Raw genomic sequence first — 27,269 nt, 5'->3', positions numbered from 1 at the left:
AATCATTTGAGGGTAAGTTACATACATCATGGCCCCTTACCCCTCAATAGTCATGAGTGTGTTCCTAAGAGTAGGGAGGGTCCCTTATGCAGCCACTGTATGCTTCAGTGGACCCAGTAATGTCCTTCAGAGCACTATTCTCCTCCAGGACAGGATCCAGGCTCTGGATGAGTTGTCATATCTCTTGTTTTTCTTTAATCCAAAGCATTTCCACAGCCTTTCTCTACCTTTTATAACATTGCCATGTTTGGAGGATTTAGTCTCCATTTTTTTTTAAAATTGTTTCTCGTGTTGTATTGGTCTGTCCTCTTCATTAGATCGAGGGTCATGCCTTCTTGCCTAGGAAGCTGCATGGGCGAGGTGTGTGCTTCTCAGGGGATCACATCTGGAAGCCCACCCAGTGTGAATGTCGCTCACTTGCCTGCGAGCTCACTGTGACCATCGGGCCCAGGTGTGGCTGAATTCCCCCACTGCACAATCACTGGTTTGGTTAAGTTTGGTTTTTCTCACTTACAACTAATACGCCAACTGTGGGGAAACACTTTAAAACCATGCAAATATCCTACTCCTCATCAAAATTCCCCATTGATTTAGCATCTGTTGATTCTTGCCTAGTCTTAATCACAATGGTTTCAAAATGATTTTCTATCTCCAGCACTCCTGCCACATCTATCTCTCTCATCTTTCCACTGTGAGCAAGAGTTCCTTCCCTCTTTATTACTGGTATAGACCCATGCATTTCTTCCTTCCCAGTGGTTTATAAATCAATACTGTACTTAACTATTTTGGTTGCTCAGATTGTCTCAGATTTGACCAGTGGAAGCCCCTTTAATCTGACTACTGTATTCTTGTGACATACTTCTATCTTTTTTTTTTAAATTTCTGGCATTGTAATAAGATATTCCAAGCTCATGTGTTACCTACCCTGCCCCAGCCTTAGAATCTACCCCTTCATTGCTGAGCCCTGGTTGTTTTGATGGGGAATGGTATTCAAGACCAGGAAGACCTGGGTACTAGGTGTGCTCATGGCCACAAGGTGACTTTGTTTTTTGGCCTTCTCAGAAATATACAGGACAAATATGCCTGTATATTTTTACAGACACATGATACACAAATATACATACATAATATACATGTGCACATAAACATGCTTCTGTACATATTTTTAACATCATGAGTTCACACCAGTATCTCCACATCCAGTTGCAATACATCCCCATAGGATATCTTCTTGCCTTTTCCCATGCCATATTTGCATGTCCCTTCCCGTGCAGTGAGTACCTGGCACCCAATAACATCTCTTTCTCTCCTCTTTCACATATACATACACATTTATTCATTTGTTCAATCCTAGACAATACATGTAAAGTAATTTTAAAATTGCTTCACCCATACCCATAAAATAAATCTGCTAAAAAATGTCAGATAGAATTCATTTGCAATTCTTGTTCCATATGCCCCAGCATCACTTGGGAACTTGTTAGAAATCCTACTGATTCAGAAACTAATCTGTGTTTTTACAAGCTCTTGAGTGATTCTAAGGCATGCTAATTATTATGTAAAATAATACTTTAACCATATTCTAAATTTAATGCCATAACACAGGCCCAGTACAGACTAATAGGGATCCATCTGTCACAGTGTGGGTGTGGGTGTGGGTGTAGATGTAAAAGAAAATAAACTCCAAGACCTTTGTTTCTCCTCCTGATACCAGCCCAGGAGGGTAATCAGGAGGCAGAAGGGGTGGGTGGGTGTGAAGTACCCTCACATGCCAGAGGGGTGTGGCTGCCATCCTCATGCCCCTGTATCCCTCTGCGCTAGACAGTTGGCAGTAAACTCAGGAGGAGGTTCTGTCAGTGCTAAAAATCTCACAGTGATTGGTCTGATCCTTTCTGCCATTCTCATCCAACTTGCTCTTTCTTGAGGGTCACAGAACAAAGCCTTCTGTCTCCAGCCCTGAGCAGCCTGGATGTATCTACCTCTGGGTCTGCTACAACCCCAGAACTGTCTGCTCCTTTTCCTCTGCAGACAGTCCACGACAATCAGCGCGGCTGGTTTTTACAGAGAGGGAGAAGGGCTGGACCTTTCCAGCCCCACTGAAAGATCTTACCAAGCAGACTTCCTTAAACCTGAAATCAGAGCGATCACCTGGTGCTCTTCTTAAAATACAGATGCCAGCCTGCTACTAAAATTCTCATTTAGTCTGTATTTTTTGACAAGTGTGTGGGGTGATTCTTTGATCTTGTCAGAATTTGAAATAATGACCCAAGAGCAAGTGGTTCTCCACCTATATCGGGCTTATAAATTAGCTGGAAAGCTTGTTTGAAATGTATGTTTGTGAATCTCTTCCTCTCAGAGACTCTAACTCAGTAGGGATAGGATGGGTTTCTGGAATCTGCACTTTGAACAAGCTTCCCCTTCATGCTTCTGGTGAGGTCGTTCTATTTGGCCCACACCGTCATCAGAGTTCTGGACTCTAGACCCTGCTTACTCAGAGTGTGGTCCTGGGACCCGCAGGGCACCACCTGGGAGCTTTTAGTTGTGCAGGATCTCAGGCCCTGCCCAGCCAGAACTACTGAACCAGAATCTTCATCTTAACAAGAAATGGCTCAAGTTTGGGAAGCACTGATTCATAGCAGCGGTTCGCAGCCTTGGCTATGTCCTAGAATTATCTGGGGAATTCCAAAAATCCCAGCCTGAGGCCTCTGCTAGACTGAATAAATCAGTAAGCACCTCTAGAGATGGGTCCCATGCACCAGAGAAGTTTCTCAGGTGATTCCAACTTAGAGCCAAGGCTATAACTTCTGAGGGTCCTTCCAGCCTCTTCCACTGCAGAATTCAGGGCAGCCCTGAAACCCCGGGGGAAGGAATGACATCCCTTACCCATGGATCCAGGGCACCAGCAGCCAGAGATCCTACTCAAAAAGTCCAGTGACTTGGCAGTTTCCAGAAGAAAAAGAAACAAAAATAGTATTTCATTTCACCTTATTTATAAAGCATTTTTCACCTGAGTCCTTCAGCCCTTGCATTTTAATTTCTCCAAGACTGGGATCATTTCCCTGGGGTCATCTCATTAATGTCATGGTTTCTACCATGAGGACTCTGTGTGGATATTTGCCGACATTATCCATAAACAAGATCCTTATCGACTTGGTATTTGACTAAGGCATGTACGGACCTATCACCACCCAGACTTGGCAAGAACAGACACAGTATTTCTCCACTCGCTGGTCCCAGTGCCCCCACCTGGGCACTCATCTGGCTGCGGATGATAACCTATTCCCCGCTCGTTTCAATGCCTCAGCTCAAATTCAGCCTCTCTGGACCTACTGCCCTTCCAGCTCTGTTACTCCAGCCTCTTTCCTACCCAACCCTGACCCACCTTCTGACTCAATTATAGGAGTGGTAACAATACCAGCTTCCTTCAATGGGGGCTCGGCCCCCCTTTCCTCACTTCTCAATAACAATTCAGAAATATCTCCACAGTGCCATTAAATTGCTTCAAGATAATTATCCTGCAAAAGGATTAAAGAGATCTCATGGAACTTCATTCTATGTACATATTTTTGAAAGACAGGCTTCTGTCTTGGGTGTCTCCATTTTCTATGGGGCCACATCCAACTTATTTATCCAACAAGGATGCTGAGTGTGCCAAAGAAATAACCCATGGTGCACTCTCACAGAACCCCTCGTCCAGCAGGAAAGACGGGTGGTGAGTGACTGATCACTGGGGGGCTCTATGGGCACTGGAGACAGCTTTTCTCCCTGGGTGACAGGGGCTGGGGGCTGGAGAGGAGAAGGCTTAGCAGAAAATGAGATGCTCAGGCAGGGCCTTATTACATAGGGATTTTTGTATAGAAAAGAAAGAGAAGAACATTCTAGTGAGGGAACAGCTTGAGCAAAGGATAGCGGTGTAAGAGCTCATGATGTATTTAGGACTCACTTCTGAGCAGTGTGACTCAGTGTGGGTGGTAGATGACAGCAGTGGGAAGTGAGATGGGAAAAGAGGTTGGGTCAGAGTGCCAAAGCCCTTGAATAGCATGATGGAGCAGCTTCCAACAGCCCCCCTCCCAGGCTTTTAGGGAATTGTATAATACATGTCACTGGGAGAATAGCATTTACAATTTGACTCTATAGACAGCTTCCCAGAAATACAAACATGTAAAAACCACTGATTTGAAATTAATTGTGGAAAATGTCTGATGACTTAGTGAAAAGTCAAAATTACTGGTTATATGTGGAGAAACTCCATTTCAAAACTTTCAATTGCTATGAATATTATAAAGTATTATGTATGGCTACTAATTAAAGAAATGGGATTAATAAGCCAAGACTTACAATTCACAAGAGGCCTACATGAAATAATAATGCATAGTAAGCATGTAATTTACCAGGTGTGCTATTCGTTTTGACTGTTTTGCAGAATCAACATCATCATTAAGGCATCAGTATCACATGTTTTCCAACTATTGGGGCCCAAACTATTGAGGGGCTCTTTAAGATGAGGGATACTGATGTAATAAAACTCCAATGGATCAGGCATTAACAGAAGTTCAGGAATTTAAAAATCAGAATTCCTGAGCCAGCCTTTCAGAAAACAGCCATGTTACCTTTTGTTACTAGTGACACAAGCAGTGCAAAGCAATGGCTTCTCTTCCCTACATCCCTCTGAAGGTGCAACACAGGAAAAGAGCTTCGTGGAGAGAGAAGTCAGGTGGTGGACGTCTCTTTGTCAAAAACCTTGAACCTGTGCTCAGGAAAATGTGTGTGTGGATGACCTGCAAGAGGGCAGTACAAGTATCTTAGGGGTATGCAAATGAATCCATTTGATGAGGAGTCCCAGGTCCCCTTTCTGTCTCAGGGTCAGCCTGTGCCAGAGGAAACAGAACAGATGAGAGAAGACAAAGTTTATCAGGGAAGAACTAAGATAGTACAAAATCACTCAAAAGGGCAGTTTGAGGGGCCATGGAAATTGAAGCTGGTATGATTCTCTGATGTCCTCTCAGTCTGTGCCTGAGGAATACCCAGGCCACACCTCCTTGTCCCCTTCAGGACCATCCCTGGGCCAGTCCCTTAACCTCTGAGCCTCAGGCTGCCCACCTGTACACTAGGGATAATGATAGCGCCTATCTCCCACAGCTGTGGAGAGGCTCTGCAGGTGCTGTATGGGTGCAGGTGATACACTCCCCCAGGCTCAAGCAGCCTCTGCCCTCCTGTGATCATTAAGTCCAATAACCCTACGTCTTGGGCTGCAGCTGTGGAGATTTACCTGGAGAACAGAGGTTGATGGAAATATAGTATATGCTGACTCCAGAAATACTCTAGGTAGCAGATGTATGGGAAGGCAGCTCTCTGTCCTGAACAGCTCTGTTAAAGAGCAAACAAGGTGAGACGGTGCCAGGTTTCAGTGACTTTTCCAACCTGAATTTGATGGAGCAGACCTCTCCTGGCTTTAGCTCCTCCCCTATCTTTCTTTTGACCTTAGGTCAGCCCAGTTTCCTTCAGCTTTCTCTCAAAGCCAATGTCCACAGGGAGGCAGCTGTCCCATGCTCCTCAGCACCGCAATGGAAGCTGGACTCACTCTGGTCACTCGCCTAGGCCAGCTTGAGTGTGCTGTCCCCTAGGCTGCCTATACTCTCTCTGTCTCAGCTTCCAGACACTTTTCTGGGTGGGCCAGCTACAATGCTTTCAGCCACAGCGAGACAGGTCTGGCTGACCACTGGCCTGCTGCCCAGTGGGCCAACTGCTCCCGCTCTACTCACCTTGGCTGTGAGTTCCTGGGCTCCCCTTTCCAGGCTCCTGCCACTTAGCCGTCCTAGGGAAAGTTTTCATGATGTGTCCACCATGCTGACACCTACCTACAGGGCATGCAGGCGCTGGAGGTCCCCTCCTTAACCAGCTATGTACCCTTACACAAGTCACAGAACCTCTCTGACATTGTTTCTTCACCTACAGAAAAAGAATAATGCCCATTTCTACCCCACCTGAGTTTTGTGGGAAGCACATGGAAAGGTTTAATGGTGTTTTAAGCACCAGAAAGCAAGATACAAGAGTGAGTTATAGTGATCAATCCTGAGTAGATTGATCAATCCTGATTGACAATTCTGAGTGATCAGTCATCTGCTCTTTTTTTTTTAGACCTTTAATGTGCATGCCCAGAAAAGCTTCCATAGGTGTCCTAGCTACGCACAAACTTACAGACATACACAGAACTAGCCTGTGTCCCTCAGGTTGTATTGGTTCCTCCTCCCTCTGCTGGCATCACAGATTCCAGACAATCTCTGCAGGAGTTCACTTCCCATGCAAAGGATGCCCTTGGCCATACCAGTTAGAACTATCTGGAGTGGCTTTTCTAATTGTACATTATGCTATGCCATCTAAATCTGCCATTAAGAGCTGCCTCCTTCCACACACTGGGGGCCTGGCTTATAAAAATATGCACAGTCCAGCAAAATTACTCAAAGGAAAGCAAATTACATTATGACCCTGGACTCCTGGAGGCTGAGCTGTGATCTGAAGCTGCCGTGGCCCATTCAGTGGGTCTTTATCTCCACAGTGTGGGTACTGGTCTGTGAAATGGGCTCAGGAACCTGCCATGTTCACTTCCATAGTTTCCCCTTTACATCTCCACTGACCCCTGTCTTATTTTGCTGTTCTATTTGCATACTCGCTCCTCCACATATATTGTCGTGTGGAGTTTACTTTGAAAAGCAACTTCTGCTGTCAAGGGAGGATTTTGGGGAGCTGAGTAGATATGAACAGCTGACCCCCTCTTGTCCTGCCGCAGTCCAGAAGAGGTTCCCTCTTAATGTCAGACAGCCAGTGAGCACAGAGGGCTCACCAGTGTGTGTGCCCAGCTATTTCTTAATAGTTCAATAAGATATAATTTATATACCATATAATTCACCTATTTTAAGTATATAATTCAGTGGGTTTTAGTACATTCACAGAGTTGTGCAACCATCACCACAGTCAATTTTAGAACCCTGTCATTACTTCCCCCCAGAAGAAACCCTATATCCATTAGCGGTCACCCTCCTTGCCCCCATCACCCACTCAGCCAAAGGGAACCATCAACCTGCTTTCTGTTCCTTTAGATCAGCCTGTTCTGGCCCAGCTGCTTTTTTATTCTTTTGTCTCTACCCCTGAAGCCCTGAGCTTCCCTGAGAGTGAGCAGGGATGTGCCTGGCAAGCCCATCAGGAGTCCAGGTAGAATTTCAGGGTGTGCTTTTGCCTTACTTGTGTACTCCACATGCCCCCAGAGGCACTGCAGCAGCAAGGGGCTCAGGGCTTAGCAGCTACCTGGATCTTCCTCCTCCAAATGCACATTGCGCCTCCCCCGAGTGACTTGGGACATCAAAGGCTCACCTGCTCAAGAATACTCCGCGCTGCAAATTGTGGTTCTCAGCCCTGGCATTGGTCTTTAGGGTGACAACATTGGGTCCCTTGCAGGCCCCTACTAAAATGCCATCCTACCTTTAGAAGGCAAGGCATTTGCATGGTGCTCTGAGAACCTCAGCCTTTCCACTTTATCCTCTCGCCCACCTCCTTGGAATCATGTTAGGACAGCAAATACTTGGACAGCTATTTTGAGGGAGAATATATTTGGCCATAGTCTAAGGACTCACAGAGCACAGGCCATATGCAAATAGGGAAGCTGCAAACATAGAGTCTCCTTCCTCAGTCCATTAGGTTCACCGATAACTAACTCTGATTTGAATCACCAAGCCTGGTTCTTCCCCAAGCCCCTCACTCCTTCCATCCTGCCGCTCTAGGGTTCTCCATCCAGCCTTTGAAGCTAAAACTGTCCTCTCCTCAGGTTAAGGTCCTCAATTTCCTTCAACCTATTAAATGCGATACCTCACAGAGTTGTTGCTAAAATTAAATAAATGTCTCTAAAGTGACAAACATGTGGCTTACCACTCATTTGGCTCCATTCCCGTATTACCCTATCAGATACCATGACTCTCTAGAAGTGTGCCCTGATCTTCGCTTGTCCCTATATGCATCCACCCCACCAAAAACACACACTTCTCCATATTCCTCCTTATCATAACTACAATAAGTAGAATTTTCTGAAGGACTTTCACAAATTATATCTAAGAATAACTCAGTTTATGAAGTCCAGTTTTCTAATCTTACCTGATAATATTGCTTAGTAAGCACACGGGTCTTATTTCTCTTCCTACCCCATCTGAAGGTGTTCTGTCCCACAGAGCTGCTCTCCTCAATCCTCCCAGCCATCTCTGCCTGCCAGGAGTAGATGGAAGTAGTGGAGGTAGTCCATGAAGAGTCTGACAAAAGAGGGAATGTGGCCGGGAGCGGTGGCCCAGATATCCCTAGAGCGAATAGCTTGACCCTCAGACTTCTCCAGATGCCCACTTAGGATGCAGAAGCCAATAGTCCTGGACAGGGTCTGTACGGCCTGCTGCTTCCCCCTGGAGTGATGTTGAGAGCTGTTTATACACATCAAGTCATAGGGCCACACCTAGTAGAGACTGTAAGTTATTTAGTCCAGTCCCTTCGTTATACAGTTACAGAACCTGAACCCAGCTTGATGAAGGGGTTTAACCCAATTGTTCAACTAATTAATGACAGAGCTAGAACCAGAATCCAAAACTTTGACAACTAGTTATAGAACCTACCTCACTCATAGGCCAGACATATAGCGTACACTCCTGACTATACCTGGACCCTCAGTGTACTTTTAGTAAGTACTCATTGAAGCATGCATAGCTCTACCACCCCCAAGCAGACAGCCTTATTCTAATCCACAGTTCCATCCTATGTGAAGCAGCCAACTCTGGAACAAATATACCAAGAACATCAGAAAACAAGTGAAATAAATTGTCCTACAATTTTAATGAAAAAGTAGAAACTCAGTAAAAATATAAAGTACCTATTGTTCAATGGCTCATAGTCCTAGGTGGGCAAATGCTTAACTGTACTGGGGGTATATGGCAGTCGTTGTGGTAACTGTTTTAATTTCTAAAGTCCATAAGCTCATAAAACTGAAGCAACTGTGAGGGATGTGAGTTTGTTGTATCACCTTCGTTCAGATGGGCATAGAGCTGGATTATTTGCAGGGCTGGCTGATGTCCCTGCAGAGCCATTACCTGCTCATTTTGAGAAGCCATAGGATGGAGAGGATGCAATGGCAAAGTCAACGTAGTGGCCATATATTCTAAAAGTAAGGTCACCCTGGAAATTCTTTAACTGAGGTAATGACCGACTTTAGAAACCAGGAGAGACAAAACCCTGTAGTCATTAATTCAATGACTCACAGGACTTTCACATCCCCAGGGCCCTAGAACAGTCTGCTCATTTAAAGGATGCAGAAGAAGAGATCAAGATCATACCACAGGCTAGAGACAGAGCAAAGATTCTATCTTAATATGCAAATTCAGTATGTATACTTGCATCTTGGCTTAAGAAGGAAGAAAAGATTAGAAAATTAATTTACAAACATTTAGAATATCCAATAGTTTTTTTTTTTTTTTTGAGAGGGCATCTCTCATATTTATTGATCAAATGGCTGTTAACAACAATAAAATTCAGTATAGGGGGGTCAACGCTCAATGTACAATCATTAATCCATCTCAAGCCTAATTCTCGTCAGTCTCCAATCTTCTGAAGCATAACGAACAAGTTCTCACATGGTGAACGAATTCTTACATAGTGAATAAATTCTTACATGGTGAACAGTACAAGGGCAGTCATCACAGAAACTTTCGGTTTTGATCATGCAATATGACCTATAAACAATCAGGTCAAATATGAATATTCGTTTGATTTTTGTACTTGATTTATATGTTGATCCCACATTTCTCCTATTATTATTATTATTTTTATTTTTAATAAAATGCTGAAGTGGTAGGTAGATGCAAGAAGAATATCCAATAGTTTTGATGATCATTTCAACATATAGTATCTTACTTAATGCTTATTACAATCCTTTGAGGAAAGGCCATTGTCCACTATTTTGCAGCTGGGTAAACTAAGACTTGAAGAAGGTGAGAGACCTGCTCAAGATCATGTATCTATCCGTGGCCACAGAGCTGAGACTTGAGCTTATGTCCTCTGCACCCAGGTTCATCTGAGAAATTGCAGTATAAATCCATCTGGCTTTATAAGTGTCTCCCAGGCCAATATGTCTGTGCCCACATATTCCTAGACTAATTCTTGGCAGACTCTGCATAACTCAGTCAGCACTTTAAATGGTGTTCTTTGTATCATTAAATCAGGAAAGTGGATGTAAGCTGACAAAGGAGTACTTGGCTCACAGCCGATTCTAGGATGTTACTATATACCATGTTTTATAAAGAGTGTTCTGAGACAGCTTCTTAAATGCTACAAAGACTAGTTGTTGGTTTCTAATTTCCATCTGTCCTGGACAGTTTTGATAATACAATAAAAAATGTATTACTATGAAAACAATAATCACAGACTGGAATGTGTCAGCAGTGTCAACCTGCCATACAAATTGTTAAATGCTTATTCTCAATTTTCTGTAATTGTTGCAAGACAGTAACAGTGTACATAGCAGCATGGGTCTGCCAATCACATTTTGAGAAACACTGTTCTAAGCAACACCATTCCTGAGAGAAATTCCCTGAGTAAAGAGTTCCTTAATCAAATAAGTTTGGGAGACCCCATAGCTAGAAAGCATCAGTGCACAACAACATATCAAAGGCTCTGAGAATCCTTGCATTAAAGAAGCTTGTTTTAGCATTAATTAACTCAGCATTTCACAAACTAACCTCAAAACCCACTGTTCATGGAATGCCTTTCAGCATCCTGCAGAATTTATATTTCTTGAAATGCACTTGGCTGTGTCTTGCCGGCTATGGGCAGAGCACAGGCCCCAGGCATACCTGAAATGAAAGCCTCTGTCTTTAACCCATGTTCTCATGTACTGAATTTTTTTTAATTCTTCATAATCTTTTATTTGTGTGGTACATAAAGTCATGTTTCGCCTTGTACCATCTTCTATGCTACTTTAAAAAAATATATTTAAGTTGAGGTATATACAATAAAATACACAAATCTTAGTGTACAGCTTAATGAACTTTGACATATATTACACTTATGTAATCATTGCCCAGATCAAGATACCAAACATTCTCTCCAATTTTCCCTCTTTACCTGTTTGACTCATCTCCTCACCCCCTCATCTACGACAACTACCACTTTGCTCTCTGTGTTTATGAGTCTATTTATGTTTGTTTGTTCATTTATTTTGTTTTTTAGAATGAAATCATTTGGTATTTGTCTTTCTCTCTTTGACTTATTTCACTTAACGTAACACCCTCTAGGTCCATCCATGTTGTTTCAAATGGCAAGATTTCATTCTTTTTGTGGCTGAGTAATTTTCCATTGTATATATGTACCACCTCTTTTTTACACATTCACCTATGGATGGACACTTTGGTTAATTCCATATCTTGGCTATTATAAATAATCTGGCAATAAACATAGGGGTGCATATATTTTTTTAAATTAGTGATTTTGTCATCTTTGGATAAATTCCCAGAAGTGGAATTGCTGGGTCATATGGTATTTCTGTTTTTAGTTTTTTGAGAAACTTCTACTTTACAGAGTGGCTTCACCAATTTGCAACCCCACAAACAGTGTAGGCATACCCTTTTCACCACATTGTCCTCACTGCTTGTTACTTTGTTTTCTTGATATTAGCCATCCTCACAGGAGTGAGGTGATATCTCATTATGGTTTTGATGATAAGTGTTGTGGGGCATCTTTCATATGTCTGTTGGCCATCTCTGTGTCTTCTTTGGAAAATGTCTATTTAGGTCCTCTGCCCATTTTTTAATTGGATTATTTGGGGGTTTTTTTGGTGTTGAGTTGTATGAGTTCTTCAAATATTTTGGATATTAGCCCCTTATCAGATATATCATTTGCTAATATATTCTCCCATTCAGTGGGGAGCCTTTCCATTTTGTTGATGGCTTTCTGTGCTTTGCAGACACTTCTTAGTTTGATGTCGCCCCACTTGCTTACCCTTGCTTTTGTTTCTCTTGCCTGACACCCCAGAAAAAAATTACAAATGCTGATGTTCAAGAGTTTACTCCCTTTGTTTTTTTAAGGAGTTGTATGGTTTCATGTCTTATATTTAGGTCTTTAATTCATTTAAAGTTTATTTTTGTGTGTGGTGTACAAAAGTGGTCCAGTTTCAATCTTTTGCCTTTAGCTGTCCGGTTTTCCCAACACCATTTATTTAGAGATTGTCTGTTGCCCATTGTGTATTCTTCCCTCTTTTGTCATATATTAATTGACCATATATGCATAGGTTTATATCAGGGCTCTCTATTCTGTTGCATTGATCTACATGTCTGTTCTGTGCCAGTACCATACTGTTTTGATTTCTATAGTTTTGTGGTATAGCTTGAAGTCAGGGAGCATGATACCCCCAACTTTGTTCTTCTTTCTCAGAATTGTTTGGCTATTTTGTGTCTACTTTTCCCTCCCACATGGTACTCATTGTGGGTGACCTCACCCATAGAGAAGATCAAAGTCACCTGTCTGAGACAGCCCCCACTACACTTTGCCACTTCATTCTGCAAATAGATCTGCTGGCCCACCTTCCTGGAGGTGACCATGACAGGTTATCTTCCTCTTCAGTACTACCTTTCACAAGCAATTGGAATCCCCTTCCCTTTAGCCCACTTCTATGATAGCCATTCTATGATAAATACTTCTCTATTTTTAATGCAAACTGTACACCCAAACAAGAAGTGGAACTTTCACATTAAACACCTGCATTGCTGTTCCCTAATCAACAGTATCTCTTGTCACGCCCCACTCCCACTCCCTTACCCTCTCTATACCCTGCACATTTGGGTGGACTCTCATCACCTCCAGCTGGAGGGCTCTACCTTATAATGGATCATCTCTACCCTGAACTGTATTCCATTGGACCCCAAAGCATTGTTCTCACTAACAGTCAATTGCAAATTCAGCAGGGCCCCCTGCTCTGAGAGGATCTCACCTCCCAGGTTCTAACACTGTGACATATGTAGTGCTTGAGAGCTCAGGGAAGAACTTCCCAATGGCATTTCCCCAACATTAGTGCTATACAGGAGATTTAAGGACAGTCCCTACCAAACAGGGTTCTGTTAAATAAGTTGAGGAGACAAAACTACATGTGCTAACACTTATTGTGAATTTTGAGGAAAAGGCTATATACAGTAACAATTGAAATGAGAAGAGACCCCCTGAACCAGCACCAAACCCTAGAAGCCTGAGGGCCACATTTGGGGACCTGCCTGAACAGCTCTAGCAGCCAACAAGCAGCTTCACTATACAGACCTGAGACAGGAGCAGGAAATGGGTCTCCTCAGTGGGCCATAAGGGAAGGGAGGAGGGGACTCCAAGAGCAAGACTTTCACAAAGAGCAACAAGAGGCCCAGAGAGACCCCAAAGGTGAGCACACCTAATGTGACAGGTTTAGCTCCAGTGGTGAGAAAGCAGGCTTTACGCCACTGCAAGACCTGGTTCCACTAAAGAATCCGTGGAAAACTGTTTGATGGGCATGCTAGGACACTGTATACAGAGTTTTCTGACATACAGATTCCTGGAAAACAAACAAGATCAGAAGGGAAACAGATGCATTTCCCATTTGTTTGGTTTTTTAGACTCTCAGTTAGTCCCTTAGTCAACTACCACGGGCAGACTGTAAACCTTTTGAGGGCCAGGACTACTTCTCACCGACAAGATTTTGCATTTGTAAAACACCTCAGTTAACATACATCTTTACACATACTATTTCATATATACAACAAAGCAAGGTAGGTATTTGTATGTCCATTTGGCAGATAGTGATAGGAAAACTCAAACAGTATCGCCAGAAGCCCCTCCTTTCTGCAGATGAGGATCTGAGGCCCCGGGTGGGTTAATTGATTTATCACAAAGAGCAGATGCTTACAGAGCCAGGACCCATTCCAGAACTCAAAGAACTGCACCTCCTCTTAATTCTCCTTCCGTTTGTCACTTCCCTCCCCGCCCACCATGCTGCTATAATTAAAGGCCAACAGCCAAAAAGGGATCCTGAGGAATGGCTAACAAATTTTATTAGCTCTGCCTTTCTGCTCTCAATTCTCCCAGGCAGTTTGTCCTAACAGCCTCTGTGTTTCTTTGCAGCATGCAAAAGGAAAGAGCAAGAACATGGGAAGGACAGAGGCAACACGCCCAAAAAGCCCAGGCTGGTTTTCACAGATGTCCAGCGTCGAACTCTACATGCAATATTCAAGGAAAATAAGCGTCCATCCAAAGAATTGCAAATCACCATTTCCCAGCAGCTGGGGTTGGAGCTGAGCACCGTCAGCAACTTCTTCATGAACGCAAGGAGGAGGAGTCTGGACAAGTGGCAGGACGAGGGCAGCTCCAATTCAGGCAACTCATCTTCATCAAGCACTTGTACCAAAGCGTGAAGGAATACCACAAACTAAACCTCGGTGGAAAAGCTTTAAATAAAAGAATTTTTAAAAGACCGGGACCTCAAGATAGCAGGTTTATACTTAGAAATATTTGAAGAAAAAAAAGTGTTATTTATAGTCCAAAGAAACCAAAGACTTAGCTCACCTGCATTCTGACTTTGTTCGGTGACACACACTTGAACGGGGCGACGACTTGGCAAGAAAAGTTCTGAGAGCGGGGAAACACCACTGGATCTCACACCTTCAGTCCATGATCATTCTCGCTGTGCTTGGCTGTTCGTGGTTTGGAGCATAGTGATTTTGAGCCATTGAGTGGACATCTCTTAAGATCGGACTTTCTCATCTGTTCCGCTGTGCCACAAAGGTGGACGGCATCTCAGTACTGTGTGTGGTGGGTGTGTGAATGCGCACACACGCACGCACACACTCGCTCACACACGCACCACCAGTGGTTAGGGACTTAGGCAGGGCTGGTCTTCAGGAAGGGTTGTGCTGTAGGAGCGCAACCAACCAAGTTAAGGGGTTGTCTGCGTTCATTGGATCAGGAGTGAGACTGCGTTCGCCTAGCCTAGCGTTTGAACCTGCCAGGCCTGCCACCTAAATGCAGATTCAAACCCAGCAAAGAAAATTTGAATGACACCTAAACCAGTGCATTCTCTTTGTTTGTTAAGGAATGTTCAGATATTTTTTAAGAAAGGAAACAAGAGTCCATCCATTAAAAAAAAAAAAAACAACTAGGTACCAAAGAACACAATATTATAGTGCAGGTATTTTATTGCGATGATTTTAATAACCAAAGCTATTTTTACACAAGATACTATGTAAAGTTATACGTATGAACTGATCTAGCTATAACACACATGCCACATAGAATCATGACTATTATTTATGACTCTTGAAGCATTTGAAATATTAGTTTTCAGAACTGGCAAGAAAGAATGTAGCTTCAGGGAAGCAATTAATATCATTACAAAGAGGTCACTGCAGTGTACATGTACATCCAGATGGCATACTTCCTTCTGGGATCCATAAATGACACCTTTAGTTGACATATAGATGTGATTCTATAATCTGCTCATAGCTGAGAAATCCTGGGGATTCTTCTGAATTAGTACCCTATTTGTAAACTAGAAGACTAAGTTTAACAGGGCAGGTAACTAAATTAGAAAATTTGCTCAAAGTAATGCTTTTTAGTTAAAAGGCTGAATAAAGGACTCAGTTCTTAGGCTAATTGGACTTAATTTGCTTTATGCATTTGACACCAAATACCTTTTTAAAATACTATACAATCACACAATAAAGTGAGCAGACTAACATTATTATTAAAATAGACTATCCAGAATTTGTAATCATCCTAAAAATGTAATCAAGCTGATTTTATTTGCCAATCCAGACATTTTATGACTTGGGCATCAGCAAAAATTGCATATACAAGTGAGAAATGGTAGAAATGCATACAAAAAGCCAGAGTTTTACTGAAGACAAGACTTTGGGTTCTAGAGGTATTAACTATTTATTTCATTACACATAGCCACCAAAGTGTACTACATTCTTTCTTGCTACTGCATTAAGCTGGAACTTGTGTAACATCGATTCCACTCTCTAACAAGGAAAGATTCCAGAAACTAGACCTGAGCCTCCAGATACAAAATTATTAGGTTTTATTTTTCCAAGTCACTTAACCAGGGCTATAAATACCAAGGCAAATTTTTTTAAAAGATAATATTGTTATATTAGCAGTACCCAAATGAGGCATTTGATTCCCCCCAAAAAATCTGCCTGAATGCAATTGAATCATAACTAATATAAGTGGATGCCTTTTGTACTATTAAAAATTGGGTACCTGGTTAATTACCACTCCTAACTAGAAATGTAAAATTAAGTGCTATCTCAACATTAAGTTGTTTAATTGAGATTCATTAAAATGCCAAAGAAAAAAATTAAACCATCTCAACACAAAACTAAACTCTAGGATCCAGTCCCAACATCCGTCTAGGTCTAGATGGAGAGATGGAACTAAACCAACAGGCCTCCTGTGTCTCCTTGACGTCTGCTACCCACTGAGAAAAGGGAGCCAACACAGACTTTTCCTTCGACAAAACTGCTCCTTTTCCTTGACACATTTTATCTTAGAATTTTTTTATCTCACCCCAAATTCCAGCTTAAGGTTTTCCCTTCTAAATATGGCACAATCATGGTTCAGCTACTAAAAGAGACCATGTAAATGGCCACCCTTCAAAATCTGCTAAAAATATAACCTTGTCAATGGCATCCCCAAAAGGGAAAAAGCTGATTAACTTTTTCTCTCTCCAGGAATGCAGGGGACCAGGGATACAGCTATATAATGTATTTATAATTTAGGAAGGAGGAAAGCTTTATTTATTTAAAACATGAGAATTTTAAGTGCAGGGAAATTCAAGCTGTGTCTATCCACAACCTTACCAAATTCAATATCACAGGAAAAACAAAAGTTGAATTCAGACAACCATGGTTTTTGCTCTGTTTTTACTCCCTCAGATTAATCCAACTGCATTGTACATTTTCAACTGATTATTTTGGTGCAAGGGAGACCAGTCTCAAAGAACATTATTACATTTTTAATAATTCCACTGTAATGTTTTTTTTAATAATCAGTGATCCTATTTGCTAACACCAAAGATAATTTTCATACCAGCATTGAATTTGCACCCATTATGCAATTTCAGGGCCTAGAAATATATTTTCTCATAAACAGATGCACAAATCAGAGCCTGAAAAGCAATCTTTTTACTTGACTATTTAAACACTCTCACAACCTTCGCTTTTTAGAAATCATAATGGACAAACTCAGCTTCTCACAAGCAATACACTTATTACATCATGTATGACTGATTCGTTATTGCTTTTGACTTGGCATGTAGAGAGGAAATGCTTCCATTCCTGTTTAGTAGAGTACAAATTTATGGCTCAGGTTTCTTTACCTACCACATTGAACAGAGCAGATCATGCACCACTTGTTCATGCATCATTTCTCAATCCCTTTGCAAAATTCACCTTAAAGGGTATCATTGTTCTGGTATGTTTGTTTATTCCAAAACTGCACTTCAAATAACATGTTTTGGGTTTTTTTGGAAGGATGGAAGTTAGACTGTTTGGGGCCTTAAATCATTCAGGTCCTCTCATGACTGGAAGCTTTCCTGAGGGGGCTAAGAGAGAGAGTGGGAGGTATGAAGTCTGGACATTCCAAAATCCCAGATTTCAGTAAATGTTCAGGTACAATAATTCTGAGTGTCAGGAACTGAGTATTCCAGTCCCTGGATGCAGCTGGAATAGACCCCCAAACCAAAGAGAATGTGTGGAAATTCAGAAATGCTAACTGAACATGTTACTCACTCTGCCCCAAAACAGGCATAATTAACTCTCCAGGTGAAAAAGTAAAAGCACTCTACTGCTTTTGAACTCATGCCACTCCCATTGTGCCCCAGGTGAATGACGCATCTTTGCAGGTTAAATGCAACCTTTGCTATACCAAAGAGTCCTAGGACTTTTCACGTGAGCTATAAAGGCATTTTCCCTAAGAAAGGTCCTCCCTTCTTTGTACATAAAGGATGAAAACTATGCATTTAGCAAACAAAGAGAAAGCACTTCTCCCTTTCCTACCTGGTTGTTTAGGGTGCATTCAAACCCCAGAGGCCATTTTGAGACGCAACTGGCTTTCTGGACCATTCTTGTGGTGTGGTTAGCTTTACAGTTCATTTGGTAACTATTTCCTAAATAGTAAGGACAAAGAAGCAGAAGGTAAGAAATAGCTACTTCCACGTGTAAAAAAAAAAAGTGTAAAGATCTACTATTTATAGTGTGAACCAAAGACGCTACCTCACTCAATTTCCATTGGTGATTTTAATCACATTGATGATACCAAAGAATACCAAAGATATTTCGTGCACGGCCTTGGTCTGCAGAGGGAACTCTACCCTCCCCCTTTTCCCACCTCCTCTCCCTCCTCACTATTCACTCAGTGTGTAAACTTGTCTTCATTCTTAATAATAATGATACGATAATGATAACAACAACATTATGAAATACTACTCTTATTACTGCTAGTTCTACTTGTAAATCTCTAGGCAAACATGTTGTGAACTTTGTAAACTCCTAGGACGAGTGCCTTGCTTGAACCAAAGTGTTAAACCGCTGTTAACCTCTCTCACCTTATACTCTTTGAATACCTCAGCCTCTTAGAAAGGCCACTAATGAAAAAAAAAAAAAGGAATAATTATTCACCGTGGTGCTTTTTCCGTGCAACCATGCAATGAAACTTTCTTTGATACCAAAGGATGACTTTTTTTCCCCAATTTCTTGCTGATAAACCAAAGCTCCTCCTCCTCGTTCCCTCTAGAGCCCCGCCCCCCCCTCACCGAGTCCCTTCACCAGGCAGGCCGTGCATCACTTTTACCAATTCCTCCAAATACCTCATAGTAATAAAGTTTTAGGGTTATGTTGTATAGAGAGTCTATGTGATAAGGCAGAACTTACTAGTTTGATAATTGTTAAGGTTACTTTTAAAGAAAAACTTTATAATTCTTATTTATTTTGTAGTTTGTATGTTTGGGATGTTCCCCCCTCCCCCTTTTGGTTTGGGGTTTATTTTCTTGGCAGAACTGCTCTGTTGCTCACGGAAGACTTAATTTCTGGAAATGTTCCCCAGGTGGGTTAAGGGTTGTGTAAAAATGCAAGAGTGGAATAAGAAATGATTTTCATTTTGATAGTTGCTTATGAAGTTTTTGTGTTTCGTAGTAAATTTGTTTCCACAGGGTAAAGAAATATATATATAATCTCTTTTTTGTGAAACTGGTTCCTATTTTTCTCTATAATGTGCTGTGATTTTTTTAATTTAATGACATTTTATATGAACTTATTTAATCACTGCTTTAATTTATGACTGTGTAGTTTTTAAACTGTATATAGTAGAATGGAAATCGCCAAAGCTTTATGTTACAATCTTTTTGTTCTCCATGCTAAGATAAGCGGAAGGCAAGAACTTCTCTTAACTGCAGGGTGTATCTTTAGCTTTTTCTTAGCAGGCACTTCAACGTGTGTTGTGAACACTGCCAGGTCCCCCCCCCTCAAAAAACTTGTACATGCCAAAAGGAATGTTTCAAGGTAGTCTTTTTTGCCACTTAGAAAGAACAAAGGCATTATTCGTGTTCTTCCTTTAATTTATTAATATTATTATCTTTTTTTTTAGAAAAGATTACTTTGCAGGTTAGACCTGAAATTCCAAGGAATTTAAGACTTGTTTAAAGTTTCAAAGCACCGGCATTTGTGAGATAACTTTGCTACTATTTTTTCTTTAAACCATTCGCACGGGTATTAGAAGGAAATAGTGTAAAAACTCAAAAGAGACAAGCTAACTTGAATTTGGATATCCTTGTAGATTTCCAAGTTTCTGAACTGCTTCAAGTCAGGGGGCAGGGCATGGAAAAGTAGTTCTTTTTGCAGAGCTAAGAGGAAAGTATAAAAGCTTCATGCCCTTACAGAGCAAGTCAAGGCTGAGGGGCGGTTGACCCAGCCCCTGCCCCACTGGCCAACCCATGGAAGAAGCAAAACATGATTGCTTGGCCCCAGTCATCAATCAAGTTAAGGAAAATATGTCACCGTTACATATTCCTCCCCTCATCTGTTTCTTGGAATCTGCTACCCACAATTAACCCTCTCCCCTTCCCATAGCCCTCCACCAAAACTGGAAGAATTCTCCTTATTTGTCAGAGGCCTGGGGTGCATGTACCCCAGACCCGTTTCCATTTGTTTCTTCTCACACTTCATCATCCCCCTAGTCTTCTTGTCTACACTAGAGATAGTCCCTGCCGCGGGCGCCCTTAATTGAGGCTGTTCAGATACTTGGCCCTCCTTCAGGTCAGCACACACACTGTTCTCAGCTGACTGGTGGCATCCTCAGAAGAGCCGGTGCCCACGATTTTGTTTTATTTTGCTGAAATAAGTTGCTTCAACTACATGGCATAAATCATAGATGTAAATACTTTTCCTCTCCATACAAGGAGTTTACCTTTCTTTTGCAGGGGTATTTGGGGTGGGGAAGGAAAGGGAGGGCTTAGACTTTGGATCAAATGTTCCGTTTTCTTAGAAACATTTTTATACTCGTTATGTATTTTAATAGGGCAATAAATCAGCTCTGAGTTGCAGGATCATTCAGTGCTCTGTTAGTTAGCATTGACTAATTATTTGTTTTTAATACAAATGCTGTGCAGTGAGTTATAGATAGCCCAGGAAAATGGTTGAGGGAGTACTTTTACCATCAGCAATGAAACGCTGAACAGAGTTGTATTCACAGTCATATTTTCTGTTTCTGTGTTAGCCTTGATTTATTTTGTGGTATGTTCTGCATTTATTACATAATCATTGTGGGCTCATTTTAGATATGCCGTCTGAATCAAGTGACAAGTATTTTTTAAAATAAACTTTAAAACGTTCTTTCACTTGCTTCGGTAGTTGTCTTCATATCTCCCTGTGTTTCTTGTCCCTCTGAAGTCAGCCCACCTGTCACTCGCATAGACTGTCCCTTCCCCTTCTATTTTCAGTATACCTTTGACATTAGCTATTATTTGAGTGTGACTCAGTTTCCCTGTTCAAGTTAGCTTGATGGTTTATTATGTAAGGAGGGTGCCTAAGACAATCATCAGGTAAAAAGAAAAATTTTTGATTAAAAAAAAAAGATCAGTAGTGTAGAAAATCTTCCAAGAGCAGAGGGAATTCTTCCTTAGCAATGAAAAAAGAAAGAAAAAACCAAAAAAAGGTAAATACATAATTAAATAATTAATTCAAAAACCTAACCACAAGGGGCTTAGAAAATTTTTGATAAAAGACAAATGTTGCTGTCATTTTCTTTGTCAACTAGAAAGCCGTGGTAGTTTCTACATTGCATCTACATTTCAGACTAAATGATTATTGTACCCAGTTATGGTTGTTTGCTAATATTTTGTCTCTTTCTCTCTGTCCAATGCTTCTTCTGTATTTTTGTGTGTAGCAACAGAAAGTGTAATGCATTAGGCATTATTCTGGTTTGTTTATGAGTATCTCCTGTACTGCATTAAGGTTTCTTTCATTTTTTTTTAAGCTTCGCTACTGTTCTCACTTTATGCCGTGCAATATCATCTGCTGTGTTTGCTAAGCAAAAAAGAAAAAAAGAAAAAAAAGCAAGTGATGATGCCATCATGCTTTTCAGTGTTAAAATGTTTCAGCATTTATGTAGTCACCAAAATGTAGTAAATAAAATGTTGGATTTTCCAGCACTTTAAATTTAGACAGTTCTTGCCTTCTTTTGTTTGTATTTTCTCTGCAGTCTCCAGGAAGGAGCTAATGGATTTTCTTTGGAGGAAGGGTAAAGCTGAGAGGACAACCTGCTTGAGAACTAAGGCCAGTGCTGTGGTTTAAAGGAAGATTAATAATTAAAGGACTTAATAGGAGATGTTCCCTGGTAGAGCAGGAGGCTGTTTTTAAATGGAAGGGGCATATTCTATTTGCAGATGCTAGCCATGTGTATTAACCTGCTTTGACTATCAGAAGAAACAGAAATTATTATTAGAGAGGATAGGCTTTAAAAGTCCTCTCCAATAAAATAAGATATGCACACGTGCTTGTGTGTGTGTGTGTATGTATGTGTGTGTCAGGAGCTAGAAGATGGCTGAGAAATTAGGACCCTCTTTTCTTGAATAGAATATAGAGATTGATTAAGAGGCCTGGCTCTGGAAAAAGAGAAGTAAGTTTTGGAATTCCTGCTGGACTGATTATTAGCTGTGTGATCTGGGCAAAGTATTTAACTTCAATTATGTAACTTCCCTAAATCTCAGTGTCCTCATCTGTAAAATAGGGATCAATATCTATATTACAGGGTTGCTGTGAGGTTTAGAAGTCAGAAGTAAGTAAAGCTTAGTACAGTGTCTGGCATATGACAAACCTCAATAAATTTAGCTATTTTTAATTATCAGTCCATATCTTAAAATGCAGGGGTTTTTTATAGTTTAAAAAAATACTAATTTCTAAGTCACATATTTCATTTTTAAAATATAAGATCAGGACTGCTTTCTTGACATAATTCCAGTGATTGTATTTTCCAAAGGGAGGAGATATGCAATAAAGATGTAAAATAAAATGTGTTGAGCCCTTCTCAAGTGGTCTAATGGGTTTACCCTGAAGAAGTCTCCAGTTTAATGTATAAATATCAGGACACCAGAAAGGAAAAAACAATTATCTGTCTGGAAGTTCTCGAAGGGCAAATGGACTTTGACTCTTACAAAGAGGAACGGTCTCCTAGAGACATCTCAAACACTGTCCCTAAAGGCTTCACCTGTTACCCCTTTAGGCGAGTGGAGCTAATTTGCCTAGATTTTGGAAAGCTCCACAGGAGACCCTGGTGGGGTACCGGCACCTGAGGAGGACTTTACAACTGAAGCTGGGGGGAGGAAGCCAGAAGAACAATGCACCCTTGCACCTGAAGTCAGATTTCTCTTCCATTTAATTAAAGCACTGAAAATAGCGTACATACTGACTGCGGATGGTGAATAAATATCTATACGTTTCAATTGGTTTAAATTCCTTCCAAAGCAGTTTTTTCTATTTCCATCCTACTGCGCTCCTCGCTTGCAGGGACTACGTTCATGCAGAACATGATGCCCTCAGTAGACGTGCACATGAATATGAGTGAGGTGATGGGAGAGAATTCACCTTGCTCTCTTTTCAGGTGTTTAAAATTTTACTCCCACTGCCACCCCTCTGATATGTTGCCACTAGAAGTCTCCACAACCAGGTCATTCACTTCCCACCCCCTGAATTTTAGTCAAGCTGCCAGAGTCAAAACCACACAGTATTTATTAGATGAGCCAGTTCCTTAGAAAACATTAGGAAGGAGTATTTTTGCCATTTGCTTCTTCATTAAGGTTTTTATTTTAGGAGGAAAGGAGTTAGGTCTCAAAAGCTCTCTCTCAAAACAGCAAGAATTTCAGTCTTAAGATACAGCATCTTCTCTGAAGCAGCAGTCTAAGAAAACAGCTATTGTAGGCTGTCATCCTGAGAATGACATCAGCAAGTTGGCTGACTATGATGTCCCCAGATCATATCCCCATCTCAAGACCAATTTGGCACCCATCCAAGGACAGAAGTGTGTCTGTGGGAGGGATGGAATCCAGCACCATACACCAAGGGACCCAGGAGAGGACTCACCCACCCACGCCTCGGGCAATAGGCATGCACACCTCAGTCCCAGCTGCGGACCCTGCAGTGGACCATGAACTGGCTCCAGCCCCCTCTTGGCCATGTCCAGGAGCCTCCGCAGAACACTGTCTCGACAATCACCCATGGGCAAGAGAGTATTTGTGGAAGTCTAGGAGTCCAGCACAAATGTTCCAGCATACCCTTGGAGCAAAAAATATATGAATTTAGATGCATTAGAAAGGGTAAGACAAACAGTATGACTTTATCCCCATCTCCTTTCCCCCAAAAGAGAACTTCTTGGCCTCTGATTTCTCCTATAGTGGAAAATGAGAACATGTGAGTGAATACCCTACTTCCCCAGCTGTGCAGGACACTGCCAAAGAGGCCTATTTCTCACACCCCATTCCAGACTACTGAATCATAAGCTTACAATTGGCGGTGGAGCAGAGAAGGCAAAAGTGGCTGGGAGAATAGCAGAGAGGACTCTCAGAGGGCATTAAAGAAATGTAGACCCTACTCACACTGTCATGAACTCCACTGAAAAGTTTACTTATAATTTACTGGGGATTTCTTGCCCACAGATGCCCCCAACTGACAAGAAAACCAACCAACACTGTGGAAAATAATTAATTCACAAAGGAAAGCAGGAAGATAGAAGGAAAAGAACAAAGGAACTACGAAACAGCCAGAAAACAATAAGATGTCATTAGTAAGTCCTTACTTATCAATAATTACTCTAGGTATAAATGGATTAAATTCTCCAATCAAAAGGCACAGAGTGGTGGTGATCATTTCACAATATATACAAATATTGAATCATTGTTTTATACCTGAAACTAATACAATGTTGCATGTTAATTATATCTCAATTTTAAAAAAGGAAAAAAAGGCACAAAGTGGCTGAATGGATTAAAAAAAAAAAAAGACCCAACTATATGCTACCTACAAGAGACTCTCCAACTTCAAGGACACATACAAGTTCCAGGGATGGGATGAAAAAGGATATTCCATGCAATGAGAAACCAGAAGAGAGCAGAGACAGTTACATCAAAGAAAACAGACTTTGACTCAAAACCTGTAACAAGAGGCAAAAAAGGTCATCATATAATGATAAAGGGATCAATTAATCAAGAAGATATGCACCTAAATATATGAATTACTAACAATTGAAAGAAATAGGCAAAAATAAAATAATAGTAGTGAACTTCAGTACCCCACTGTCAAAAATTTGATAAGCTCTGTGGAATAATCTGAGTAAGATCTGATGGGTATAACATTCCCTCACTCAATGGGCCAAACAACCTTCCCATTCGAGGTCTGTCTTATCTCCCAAACCCATAGCTCACCATTGCACTTAGGATAAAACCGATATTCTTTATATTCATGTTGCTTACCATGGCCTATAAGGGTGACTATAAAATTTATCACTAAAACCATATTCTGGGCAAACCAGGACACACAGTCACTTAAAACTCTGTATGAGCTGGTTCCTTAATGACTTCTTAAATATCATTCCATCCTCCCCAGGTTTGTACTCCTGGCCCTGGCCTGCCCTAGATTTTGAAGGCCATTCCTTCCGTCTGCAATGCCATCCCTTCCTTCACCAGGCAAGTAGAAAGCCAGATATTCAATAGTATAGATACACAGATTTGAACGTATATATTTACCAAATATGCATGTACCTCAGTTACTACCCATGTATGTCACACTGTGCTATCTTCCTTTCTTATGGAACTAATGATATTGCATCTTAATATCTGTTGACACATCTGTTTCTCCCACGAGTCTATGAGCGCCTCTTGGGCCTTTTCCATCAGCACCAGCATACTAACTGGCACATGGTAGGCTTTCAATACATTTTGGTGGATTTTCATTAAACCCATCACACACACACACACAGCACAAATACACAATAGGTAGGAACCAGGAGATATGCGTCCCACTTTTGGTTTTGCTCTCTATGATCCTCCACAAGTCTCTCAATCCACTGCTTCTCAGATTAATATGCATAGGAATCACCTGGGGTTCTTAAAATGCACATTCTGATTCACTGAGTCTGAGGTGGAACCTGAGATTTGGCATTTCCAACAAGCTGCTGGGCAATGCCAAGATGCTGGTCCACAGACCACATTTGAATAATGAGATCTTAACTTCTCTGTGCCTCATCTTCCTCTTTTGTAAAATTGGGGGTAAGACTTAGAAACCCTTCCCAGTAGTGCACATTCTGATAAACCCACAGACAGGGCTGGGCCTTCAGATGCTGAGCCCTGAAAAGATTGTGATGGACTTCTCTTCACCCACCTCTTCCCCACCATACCCCTGATACTAAACCTAAAGTACATGGAAGGAAGTCCAACAAATTCTCAATTTTTCCTATGGTTACTACTTTAATGCTTTTCCTAACAGATCAAACATCATAGTCTTTCCAAAATTTGTTCTCCAATTTTGGCTATCCCTGCATTGCTGGTCCCTTAAGTGTATGCTTGGACCATCAGAGTAATAACCCAGCTCTAATCCCAACCAGCAGGCTCAAAGTATCTCCTGCCATATGCCCAGAATATTCAAGGCACCTGAAACACTTGGGTGTCTGTACATTATAATGCTCTGGGAAAGGCTAAGACCAGCATGGGGGCCATCCATTCACAAGAAGTGACTATTTCCCCTTACCCATTATTCTATTTTATATGCCAGGTGCTTCTCATACAAACATTCGATTGCTCAGCATTTGCCTGACTCAAGGATAGCCCCGTCTGCTCACAGTTTCTCAGCATCCAGGGCTGCCATAGACAGCTGTGCCCATCAGAAGACGGGGCTGGGAAGATTTTTTCTTAGTCTCCTTCCCTCAGGCTGAGGAATTGGCTACATACTCCCAGATTGCCTCCTCATATAGGGGTTTACTATAGAGAGAATAGAAAGGTAATTTAGTTTTTCCTCCAGCACAGTGATTCTCAAGCAGGGATGGTTTTGCTCCCCAGGGCAATACTAGCAAACCAAATTCAGCAACATACCAAAAGGGTGATACATGACTGAGGAAGATTTTATCCTAAGACACAACATGCTTAACATCTGAATATCAATTAATGTAACATGCCATATTAATACAACAAGGAACAAAACCTACACAATCGTCTTAATAGATGCAGAAAACACATTTGTCAAAATTCAATACCTTTTACATTATAAAAACTCTCAGTGAACTAGAAATAGGGGAGTATTTCCTCAATCTGATAAAACACATCTATGTAAAATTCACAGCTAACATCATAGTTAAGGGTAAAAGACTGAATGTTTTCCTCCTAAGTTCAGGGATAAGACAAGGATGTGCAATATTACCACTTATTTCAGAATTGTCCTGGAGGTTCTAATCTGGACAATTAGGCAACAAAAAGAAATTAAAAGGCATCCAGACTGGAAAGGAAGAAGTAAAACTATCTCTGTTCACAGAAGACATGATCTTATATATAGAACATCCTAATGGATCTATAAAAAATTATTATTAGAATAAATAAATTCAGAAAGGTTGCAGGATACAAGATCATTATACAAAATCAATTGTATTTTCGTATGCTAGCAATGAATGATCTGAAAATGAAAGTAAGGGGAAAATTCCAT

The 27,269-nt window shown here is 41.2% G+C and overlaps 1 protein-coding gene across 1 annotated transcript in view; it reads left to right on the top strand.

Annotated features, from left to right (window-relative positions):
* ONECUT1 (one cut homeobox 1) overlaps positions 1–21,200 on the top strand; it is a 37,153-nt gene extending 15,953 nt beyond the window's left edge. The window contains exon 2 of the mRNA XM_017642688.3: positions 14,158–21,200. Coding sequence (XP_017498177.1) covers positions 14,158–14,447 — 290 coding nt within the window. The 3' untranslated portion in view covers positions 14,448–21,200. The remainder of the gene's footprint in view (positions 1–14,157) is intronic.
* Positions 21,201–27,269: the final 6,069 nt, after the last annotated feature.

This window comes from Manis javanica, chromosome 8, assembly GCF_040802235.1.
Source record: "Manis javanica isolate MJ-LG chromosome 8, MJ_LKY, whole genome shotgun sequence".
Taxonomy (NCBI): Eukaryota; Metazoa; Chordata; class Mammalia; order Pholidota; family Manidae; genus Manis; species Manis javanica.
The sequence above is the reverse complement of the archived record's forward strand: the minus strand, read 5'-3'. Positions and strand labels throughout refer to the sequence as shown.